The 11,306-nt window shown below is 30.5% G+C and overlaps 1 protein-coding gene across 2 annotated transcripts; it reads right to left on the bottom strand.

Moving 5' to 3' along the window:
• Positions 1–7,808: 7,808 nt before the first annotated feature.
• On the bottom strand, positions 7,809–10,065 carry LOC140841704 (putative late blight resistance protein homolog R1B-23). Of its 2 annotated transcripts, none has more exons than XM_073209331.1 (2): positions 9,124–10,065; positions 7,809–9,047 (listed from the first exon to the last, which is right to left on the bottom strand). In XM_073209331.1, exon 2 carries the CDS (start codon positions 8,757–8,759, stop codon positions 7,953–7,955), a length of 807 nt encoding a protein of 268 aa, XP_073065432.1. In that variant the 5' UTR covers positions 8,760–9,047; positions 9,124–10,065; the 3' UTR covers positions 7,809–7,952. The 2 variants fall into 2 exon arrangements, with proteins under 2 accessions (XP_073065432.1, XP_073065433.1); XM_073209332.1 differs by having other exon boundaries at positions 7,809–9,044.
• Positions 10,066–11,306: the final 1,241 nt, after the last annotated feature.

Here is an 11,306-nt window from a genome sequence, read left to right as displayed (position 1 = left end):
AGAACAGAAGAATACACTATATAATATATATAGAACACTGATGGCGAAACCTGAAAATAAAATTATTATTTATTATTGAGAAAAATGTCATTTTAATCAGATAAATTGACTTGATAATTTATTGGTTAAGTCCGAACATGAGATTATTGAATGATTAATAAATAAATGATATAAAAAAAAGATTGATATAGAAAAATAATAGAAGGTGATATAAATTTATTTTATTTTGTATGAATTTTTTGTGTGGGACAAGTTAAGATTTTTAGCTACTTTGAACCAAATTATTGTTAATTCATAACAAAATTACAACCCTAACCAAATTAAAGAAGGGTTTTGGTCTTTTTTTCACGTGAAACTATTAAATCTATCAAATATTGTTTATTTGAAATTGATATTGTCATACATAACTCATATAGTAAGAATAAAACATATATTAAACACGTTAAAATCTCTCTTAACAAAAATAAAAAGAAAAGGCGAGTTTTTTTTCCTTTCGTTTAAAATATTGGACGTCTATGCTTTATTTTTTCTATTAGTTTTTGTTTAGATTTATTGTGATGTGTTAAATATGTATTTATTCTTGCTACATAAGTTACGTAAAAGAATAATAAACAATATTCAAAAAAGTTACTAGCTTTTGGCCAAAAAAGACCAAAAACAAACAAATATATAAGTTAGCGGATAACGATCCACATTACATGACTAAAACTCAAAACAGACTGACAAAAACTTGTGTGAGACGGTCTTACGGGTCGTATTTTGTGAAACGGATATCTATTTGGGTCATTCATGAAAAAGTATTACATTTTATGCTACAAGTATTACTTTTTATTGTGAATATGAGTAGGGTTGACCCGTCTCACAGATAAAGATCCGTGAGACAGTCTCACAAGAGACCTACTCAAACAGACTAATGGTAAGACTATAATTACAATTTTATATTTATTACTTTAATGCTAAAATTTTAAAAATATTAATAGTTGTTAATATTAAGTATTTTACGTTACGACCATGGGAATAAAATGATAAATTTTTTTAGAAACTCTTATTATTTGACTCCATAGTATTATTTAAATTTAATTAATAGTGTATTAGATATTATATAAAAATAATTTAGTATAATATTTTTTAAGGTACTTTTTTCCGTAGAATCAGATCTAATTAGATTTCACATCCCAATTTTCATATTACATTTACCCTACAAGTTTTGGAGTCTAATTCTCAAATTGTAAAAAAAAAAAAATCTAAAAATTTTACTGTTTGGAGCAACAATTATTTTAGCCAGGAAAACAATCAAAATATGCGTTCTAACAAGACAACGGTAAGCTCAAAAGATTTCATTTGTATCGTTGCAATCGACAGTAATGATTTTTATTGAAACTATGAACACTCATTGTCCTTTGGGAAAAATTCGTGTGAAACGATCTCACAGATCGTATTTTATGATGAGACATATCTTTTATTTGGTTCATTAATGAAAAAATATTACTTTTTATGCTAAGGACATTACTTTTTATTGTGAATATCGGTATGGTTGACACGTCTCTTAGCTAAAGAAGTGAAACCGTTTCATAAAAGATATACTCTTATCTTTGTTATTGAATATTGATGCTTCGCGCGTCTATAGCTATTAAATGATTTTGAATTGATTTACTGTTTTATATGTTGTCGGTTTTTTAGTTTTATATGTCTACTTACCAAAAAAGATCAAATAACAAAATTTAATCGTTTTCCTTTCCTATTTCTTATTTTAAAAAAAAAATATAGTTCATGAAAATTTGCAATGAATTTCGAACATATGAATGGAATTATTCGTATTTCATGGATTAAATTGGTTTATAAAGATTACCATTTTACGGGAAATTGGCCTGCAGTCTTCAGCCGTTGATTTTTTTATGTTCAGTCCCTGGGTAATTTTTTAGTACCACATTTCCACATGAAGTGTACCACATTTTGTATGACATAGTACCACAATTTTGTGGATAGGGAGTGAACCCAAAAAAATATTTTGATTGAGGATTTTTTACCAACTTACCCGCCATTTTACTCTTTTTAATTGCTGTCGGTAACATATTGTCCTTTCTTCGTTTTACAGTGGTTTGTCGTAGGTTACATTTTATTAAAATAATTTTATTCAGTAGATATTTATAAAATTTTTAATGTATAGTTATTTATAAAAAAAACAAAGAAATATATATATAATTATATAAGAGAGTTGAGACAAATGGAAATCACACTTTTCAATATATATAGTCCAAAATTGAATATGTATACTGCTACAAATAATTAAATAGGTATCACTTTCCAAAATAGTATCAAAACTAGGGTTTTTGAAATTTTAAAAATAAATTTTAAAAATAAATTTTCAGAATTAATCTACGAAACTCCATCCACCAAAAATAAAAGAGGACGTCATATTTTCTTCTCGGCCGCAGCCGCAGATGCTGTTACTTTGCAGCAAATTTATATAGATCACCTTAAAATGATGGATTAATCAAAATTCTTTATATGTAAAATATTAGCTGATTTATCTTTCAAAAAAAATGTACTCTTTTTATTATTTTTAAAAATTTATTTATTTATTTAAACATGTGTTGATTTAATTTTTGAAAAACTTATTATTTTATTTTATTTTATTTTATTTTTAATAGTAATATGATTAATAATTAATAATAGTTTGAATGCGAAATTTTTTGAAATTTTTGTATTTAAATTGCTGTATTTGTGCATTTTTTTTTTAAATAATGTATTTTATTTATTTAAATATATATTGATTTAGTTCTCAAAAAAGTAGGAAGATGTGTATAATGCACTTATACACATCTTTAATTTTTAACTTAAAAAAAACCTAGTTCTCCGTATCTATTTTCCCTCATGTTTTTTATGATTACCAAAAAATCAAGAGTGGATTTATTGTGAGATGATCTCACGAATCTTTATCTGTGAGACGGGTCAACCTTACCGATATTCACAATTAAAAATAATACTCTTAGCATAAAAAATAATATTTTTTCATGGATGACCCAGATAAGAGATCTGTCTTATAAAATATGATCTATCAGACCGTTTCAGACAAGTTTTGTCAAAAATCAAACTACATATGACTTTTAAATTGCGTGTGAAAGGTAACAAATAAATTTCATAGCTTCTAAAATTATAAACATCCCCATGTTTGTATTTATATCTTATATTTTTTGAAATGTTAAATATAAGAAAAATACAACTTCAGAAGTTGACAATTATGTATAATTTTAGAAATTATCAGATTTATTTGTTACTTCTTAAAAATTTTAAAGAATTATATATAATATGAGTATGTTTTTTGTGAGACGGTCTCACGAATTTTTATCTTTGAGACGAGTCAACCCTACCAATATTTACAATAAAAAGTAACACTCTTAGCATAAAAAGTAATATTTTTCCATTGATTACTCAAATAAGAGATATATCTCACGAAATACGACGCGTGAGATCGTCTCACACAAGTTTCTGGCATATAATATTTACATAAAATCGAGATTTTTTATTAACTTGATAAATCTCAAAGGAGCCCAATGTAATTAAACCATTCTGTCTGCCGTACCAAGTGTTCAGAAACATTTAACGACTAATGTCCTACTTGCTTGGTTTTGGTCCCCAATCAAATAAAAGTTTCAAAATATTTATTAGGAGAATTAAAGTTACAAATATCTTATTTAAAAAATAGACTTGATAGTTGATAAAATATATCAAAATAATTTTAAACTCGAGTTTAATAATTTAAAAAATAAATCATCTTAAAACGATAAATCTATCAATCAAAAAAAAAATGCATCTTTTAATTTTTTAAAAGAATGTTTAATTTATTTTAATATGCATTAGATTAGTTTTTGAAAAGAATAAAGTAAATATGTTGTCGGTCTACTTGTTTTTTACTTTATTTTTACTAGTAATATGGTTAATAAATGCTCATAATAATATTAATAAAGATTTTTTTTTACAAAAAAAAAAGAAAAAGCACAAATTCAAGAATTTTGCTTATGAAAATTTAAAAAAAATCATATTCCAAATATTACTTTTAAATTAATAATATTAATAGTAAAAATAATAATAATAAGTGGACCGATACGCACGCAGCTTTTTTAAAAAAAAACTAAAGCAATCCATATTTAAATAAACAAAGATTTTTTTTAATAATAAAAAATACAATTTCTTCTTAAAGATAAATTACATAATATTTTACAAATAATATTTTTTTTTTGAAAAAAAATTGGCTGCTCGGTTCATTATTATCGATGGTCTATCTTTTAAATTATTGATCTTCAACTCTTATTTTTTGTATATGATCTCGATTCTCGAGTCACTTTTTTTAAATAAGAGATTTGCCAAGTTCTAAAATGAAAAATTTATTTTTTTAAAAAAAATAATAAAAATGAGATGCTAAAAATTGTAAAATGTTAAAAATTATCAGATTGAATATAATGTTAGAAATTATCGGATTTATTGTTACTTCTTACAAATTTTAAAATGTTAAAAATTAACGCAAATAAAGCCAAAGATAGAGTGAATGTTGGCGAATATATAATTTTTTTTTAAAATATTAGATATGTATCTAAATGACATTTAGGGATCGGTACAGAATGAAAGCCATGGCAAGACAAATTTGAAGAGGAGTCACGTGGGATACTGGTAAATAGCAACGTTCTGAAAAGCTAGACACACGTCTGGAAGAGCGGATGTCGCGCTCCAAGTATTTCAATTTTAAGCGACATTAACACATATTTAAGTGTGATTTTTTTTTAATCTTTGGTGTACTTGTAATTATTTCAAAATAATAAATAAATAAAATAATACGTAAATATGATAAATTTAATTTTGATGCATTAATTCTTATATTTAAAAAGCATAAAAATCTCAAAATTACTTTATTTGTTTTTGCAACTAGACCACATTAAAAGATGTTAAATATTTGCCAAATCATTATTAGACATGTTTAATCATAATTAAAATTTAAAAATAAATATCTAAATTATAAACATAATTTATTATTCTAAAATAAAAAGACATACCTTCAAAATAAAAAAAATTAAAAATTATAGAAGTGATTAATTGTATTTAAGTACACTTAATTAAACGTCTTAATTACACTTAGTTCGATCAAATTACAGCTTAACCGTTTTTTTTCACTTTTCTCGAAGCGGGGCGTTTTTGTCGAGTTTCAAGCTTAAGCACGAGAACGTCGGTAAATAGTAATAAATAGATAACGCAATGTGCAACAATCTTTTGGGACTTTTGAGCCCAAGAATATTCAATGCATGTATTACATAACATAATTATGATTTATAACAAAGTTTTCTTTAAAAAAAAATTGAAACAATTTACATAACAAAATGATTTTACGTAAGAACAATAATTTTACGGTCCTTTGAAAAAAGACAAAAATTTGTGTGAGACGGTCTCACAGGTCGTATTTTATGAGACTTATCTCTTATTTGAGTCATCCATGAAAAAATATCACTTTTTATGCTAAGAGTATTACTTTTTATTGTGAATATTGGTAAGGTTCACATATCGATCCTATGTCTCTCTCACGTAAGGGTAGATATGACAAATACTTGGGTTCTGGACGGTTTTGTCAAACCCGAGACCTGATATGACCCTGAGAACCCGACGAGTTCGATTAGAGATAACAAATGATCGGTTTCGGAATGATTTTGTCAAACTCGACACTTGATCTGATCTGACCTGACCCAACAATCTGATGCGTTCAATTCGGGTTGGAGCCGTGGATCCGTCAAATTTATTTATTTTATATATTTTTTCAAATACAAAATAAAAAGTTTAAAAATTAATTAATCATTAAAATTATTTTTAAAATTTATACTAATAATAAAATATTATCAGTTAAATCTATCCATTTTATTCAATTAAAAATTAATTATCAATTTTTATTTAATTAATAATTAATAAAAATGTACAACGGGAAAACAATTAAACTTAAAACGATTATAAATTAAATTAACTTATTCGTTGTTTCGTCCATCATCATCCCCAAAACTAATCTTGCTTCTCTCCCTCTATCTGATTTTCGAACTTATTGAGAAATGAGAGTACAAAATAAGTGATATGGTCGTCACTCATTAAGTGAGAACCGTCCAATCACATAAATAGCAAATTCACATGATTTTCAAAAATAAAATAAACATATCATGCATAACAAAATTCATATCACTTGCATAAACGTAAGCATATCTTGGTCTAGACACTGAGATTCCTCCATTTTCCATAGCGTATCAGTCCTTAATTTTTCTTCTTACAAGGGGGCGATGCCATGTAACAATTACAAGCCTACAGTGTAAGAGCCATAAACATATCTCATATTGGGATTCCTACTCATATACAGTTGATTCCTCACAGTGCCAAAACATAAAACATACGACAATCATATCAAGAAAGAGTAGAATAAGAATTTCACTCGACTGTAACTTTCAAAAAACAAAGCAATGCATAATCGAAATTTATACTTTTAAGCTCATTTACCTTATATCTGGATGAAAATGTGAAGAACGATTTCGTTGCTTGGATTTTCAAATCTTCCTTGGATTTAGACAACAGCAAAACTTCGATACTCGGTAGAACTTGGGGAGAAAACTCGAAATCTTGAGAGCACTTTGAGAGTAAATTCTCGAAATTATGACTGAATTTTGGGTGTGAATTTTCGAATGTGATAAGGTGGTATTTATTGGCGACGAGGTGAAAATCTTACTATAATTCAGTTAATATTTATTCCAAAATTTTGAGATAATTCTCCCATAATTCAAGATGTTTCTTCCATACATAATATCATATAGTGCTTGGAATAACATTTCACCAATTAATTTTCGAATTTTGATGTTGGACTGGATGGTTGAATGTAGACTGCTTTCTTGCACATAGTCATAATATACATAGACTGCAATGAAATTTGCTAGCTTGCTTGTTGAAAAAAATCGCACTATATGTAATATTTTCTTCCATATTTGATAGATATCTCAGCCTTGATTTTCGAGATTAATACATGTATTCTACTGTATTTCAAATTTCATGTATTTATTGGTGTGAAAATTTTGAATATCATGTATTATTTAATATTTTCAAATTTCTTATTATTTAACATAATTAGAAGATTTCGAAAATATAATCTTATACGTGTCTGTGATTAAATAAATAATTACATCTACAAAAATTTGATTTCTCACAATTTCGCACACAAGATAGATCGAATTCGGATCGGAAATGAGCTAAAACTAGAGTTACTAATAGAGGGATGCGAGAAATAAGGATATATTTATGAATTAGAGAAAAACTTATGTGAGACGGTCTCACGGGTCATATTTATGAGACAGATCTCTTATTTTCGTCATCCATGAAAAAATATTACTTTTTATGTTAAGAATATTACTTTTTATTGTGAATATCTGTAGGGTTGACCGTCTCACCGATAAAGATTCGTGAGACCGTCTCACAAGAGACCTACTCTATTAATTATCCCTCCAAGCTGAAAAAGAGATACTAGAGGAACTAGTCTTAATTTATCTGCACAAACTCACAATCCACCCTCCAACATGTAACATCTCGAAATTATCAAACACGATGTATTTTAACTTTTGGATTCAAGTTTAAGATTCAAACAGTCCGCGAGAACACGATCACCTGGAAGCAAGTCGCAATGGAAAGTATGAGATTGCGAAAATGATTTACGCGATAAAATAACGTAACGTAACTCTTCGAAAATAAAGGGTTCTTGGACAGTGAATATCAGAGCAAAGACACTCAAAGTTGTTCAAGGTTGGTTCTTTTCCAAATCTAATTATTTGTCCAGCTTTATCTCTTTCTTGGATGCAGTTGCTTTGCTTGTCACAAAATGTTACAGTATGTTAATAAATTGTTTCATGGTTTAGCCATTCCAAACTTTAGTGCCCTTGAAACCACGTTTACCAGCAAGAACCAGAAATATTGAGCTTAAGCTCTTCATTTCCCATCTCCAGTTGTTCTTTTTGGATTTGAAGAGCTGAATCTGCTACAAATTTTCTGCACGAATGTATGTCGATGCTCTGTAGTGTTGAAATATCTCCTAAGCTGGATGGGAATTTCTTAAGTTTCCAGCACTTCTGTATAACCAGTTGTTCAAGCTTGGGAAAATGCTCGCTCAACATGTTCCATCTATGAATTTGTAGCGCTTCTAGCTTCAAGAATTTGAGCTCCTGGAACTCATCCTCATTGGTCTTCCATTCTTTTCCATCAAACCAAGTATACAGCAATTTCAGAACCTCAAGTCTCGGTAATCTCCCTATCATTGACATCTCTATTGAAGACAATTTGAATTCACGTAGAGTCAGTTTCTTAAGACTTGCAGGAAAGTTGATAGTGTCCGGATACTTGAACTCGCTATCTAAGCCGGATATATGGAGTGATTCAAGCCGAGTAAGGTAATCTAGCACAAGATATCTACGACACCTCTCTATAGAATCCCACAAAGGTCTAGTTTCACATTTCAGCCTGCAAAGGGAGGGTAAGCATTTCAAGATTTTCTCATCATTCTCATGAACAATTCGAAGATTAGAAATGCTTTCCAGGCTACTCATTTGCACGTCCTTTTCCACAATTACGCATCTAATGAAAGATTCACTGAATTGTGCATGCTTTCTGATGCGAAGATTTCTCAATTTCAGAAGCGTCTCTGGGATTTCTATGGTTCCATGGCCATCAAGAACAAGAAACTCTAGTTTTGAAGGCTCCATATTGATGGAGTTATGTAGTTTACCATCAATTTCACTTCCATGTATCTCAAATGAACCAGCTGCTCGACTCCAGTTAGATCAAGATCTTCTGCTTTTCGCAAGTCCTCAGGACCTTCTGGTGTGGACAAATCCAGGACCCTCAAAAGTTTTAGCCGGGAAGAAATTAATGTAACATCTGGCCAATAACCAAACCAAGAGCGGACGTGATGACCAAAAGGTCTTGATTCGGTATGTATGGAGTCATGGTGGATAGAAAGGCGGTGATGCCGCTCATATATTGAAAATCTACTGCAAAATTACAATTATTCATCAGCAACCCTCAGTATAGTATGCTAAAGTTGAAAAGAAAGTGAAAGAAGCTTACTGTTTGATCAAGTTTAGAAAGTTATCTTCTTTTGCTTTTCTCAAGCACATCTCACGCAATAAATCATGAATGTTACATGATTTGATTCTACCATCTGGTCGTCTTCGGGATACTAGCAATAGACCTCTATTCCTTATCTCCATCAGATAATATTCTGCTACCTCATATAAGCTCTTCTGTCCTTGTTTTTGAACAAACCCTTCTGCAATCCACAGCGATATTAACTTCCAACTGTAGGATCATCATACAGTTTCTTGGCTAAAGTGGTCTTGCCAAGTCCAGGCATTCCGAATATGGAGATGATTTGTAGCTGTTTCGGTCCTCAAGTTAATTGATCAGCAATTTTTATTATCTCATCTTTGAATCCTATGATGTAATCAACTCCAGTTAAGTTTTTTATTTGTGGTTCTGTCTCTACCTTGGGATCTCTAGAATTTCTTGGAGCTGCAACAGCATAATTATTCTTGATTTTAGGGGAGAGATACCAGATAGGAATATCTCCAACCAAAACTGAGTTGATAATATATCTGGAATCAGCTATCTTCATGATTTCTTCTAACCCGATTGAGGCAAGCTTAATCTTTGCAATGATATCAGAAATCCTCAGGGTAAAATACCAGATGGGGATATCTCTGGCAAGAAATGAGTGGATGAGGTATTCGGCTTCATATGTCATATCTCTGACTCGTTTCTTAAACTCTATATGCTGCTGCTGTCACGCCCCGAGATCGGGGTTAGTCGACACCGGCGTTATCTCGCAATCACATAATTGCAAAAACAACTAGCCTCGTAGTACAGCATATACCAAACCAGTTTATTATCATAAATTTCCCAAAAGTTCAACGTCTTTACAACTCAGAAAGAAATAGAAACATGCGGAAGCGTAAATACGAAATACTGAAAACATAAGACTGAATAATCAATCGGTCACGAATTAGACTGCTTCTTCACCATCTCCAAAAGTATTCTTGCTCCTCATCCTCAATTTGATTCTCATCCTTATCTGGGTGGGAAAGTAAGGGGTGAGTATTTCGGGGAAAATACTCAGTAAATGGGGGCCCAATCGGGCATGAAAAATATCGAGATTATACATATACACGAATTATCACAATTTCAATATTTAGCATGTCGAATCAGATACAAGAAAAAAAAACGGATACAGCACTGAAATCATCTCATTTTCTATGGTTTTTAACTGATCAGTCCCCTATATGTTACTCCTCTAAGGGGCGAGGCCAAAGGAACGGTTATTATAACCCACCGCATCAGGGCCTAAACAAAGATTTCAAAGTTCGGAATTTCCTTTACCATTTCTAAATCGAATCATTGTAGTGCTTTTACAAATACTCAACATGCTTTCAATAAACGAAAATTCAAAAAAAAAGGTTACATACGAAGCAGAACGAATATATCATGCCGATATAATTTTCAAAGTCATAGCTATTTTCGAAATATATTATGCCAAATGAAGTAGTAGCAAAAACCCACTTACAGTAATCTGACTGCTCAAGGAAACGTAAACGTGAACGGTGAGATTGCGGCAGAGCTTTGTTACTAGAGGGCGAAGAGCTTCGAGAATACGGTGCTGCTAGAGAGGATTTCGAGAATTTGAGTGTGTAAGTTTCGAATGAGGAGCCCTCCTTTTTATAGGCGCAAATAATCTTCTACAAGGTAAGCTCTGAAGTCGCTCCACGAATGACGCTGCGTTGATGGCTCCACGAATGACGCTGATGGCTTAATCAATGGTGATTGCACTAACCTCTCCCGGATGAATGTGGCCACTTTTTGGTTCAAGGTGCTCACTCGAGATTTATGCTGAAATGGAGTGATTTTGGCTGTCTTTAAATTGCAATTGGTGCATGTTGCATGGTCATCACAGCTGCTCCTTCAATATTTCGAGGAATGATCTCAAGAGCGTTAACACCTTTTGCAGATTATTGATTTCATCCCAAACATCAATAATCAGATCACTCTTCTGACCCACCAAATGCTCAAGGTCATCGAGTAAAGTATCCACGATAAAGAGAGAATCGATTGCAGTGTTTGAAGCAGCACAATTTGGCTTCTTGAAGACTGCGATGCAATATCCTTTGATCTTCGTTTTCAATAATTGAAACTTTTTGATCAATCTAGGGAGAGATATATCAATCCGGCTATGAATCACCTTCATCTGTAAAAAAATA

This window comes from Primulina eburnea, chromosome 9 (assembly GCF_022965805.1).
Source record: "Primulina eburnea isolate SZY01 chromosome 9, ASM2296580v1, whole genome shotgun sequence".
Classification (NCBI taxonomy): domain Eukaryota; kingdom Viridiplantae; phylum Streptophyta; class Magnoliopsida; order Lamiales; family Gesneriaceae; genus Primulina; species Primulina eburnea.
Note: the sequence above shows the minus strand (reverse complement) of the source record. Positions and strands in the feature narration are given on the sequence as shown.

What these genes read in the sequence shown, in the direction of transcription:
- LOC140841704 (XM_073209331.1), bottom strand. Translation starts at nt 8,759, where the DNA reads ATGGAGCCTTCAAAACTAGAGTTTCTTGTTCTTGATGGCCATGGAACC.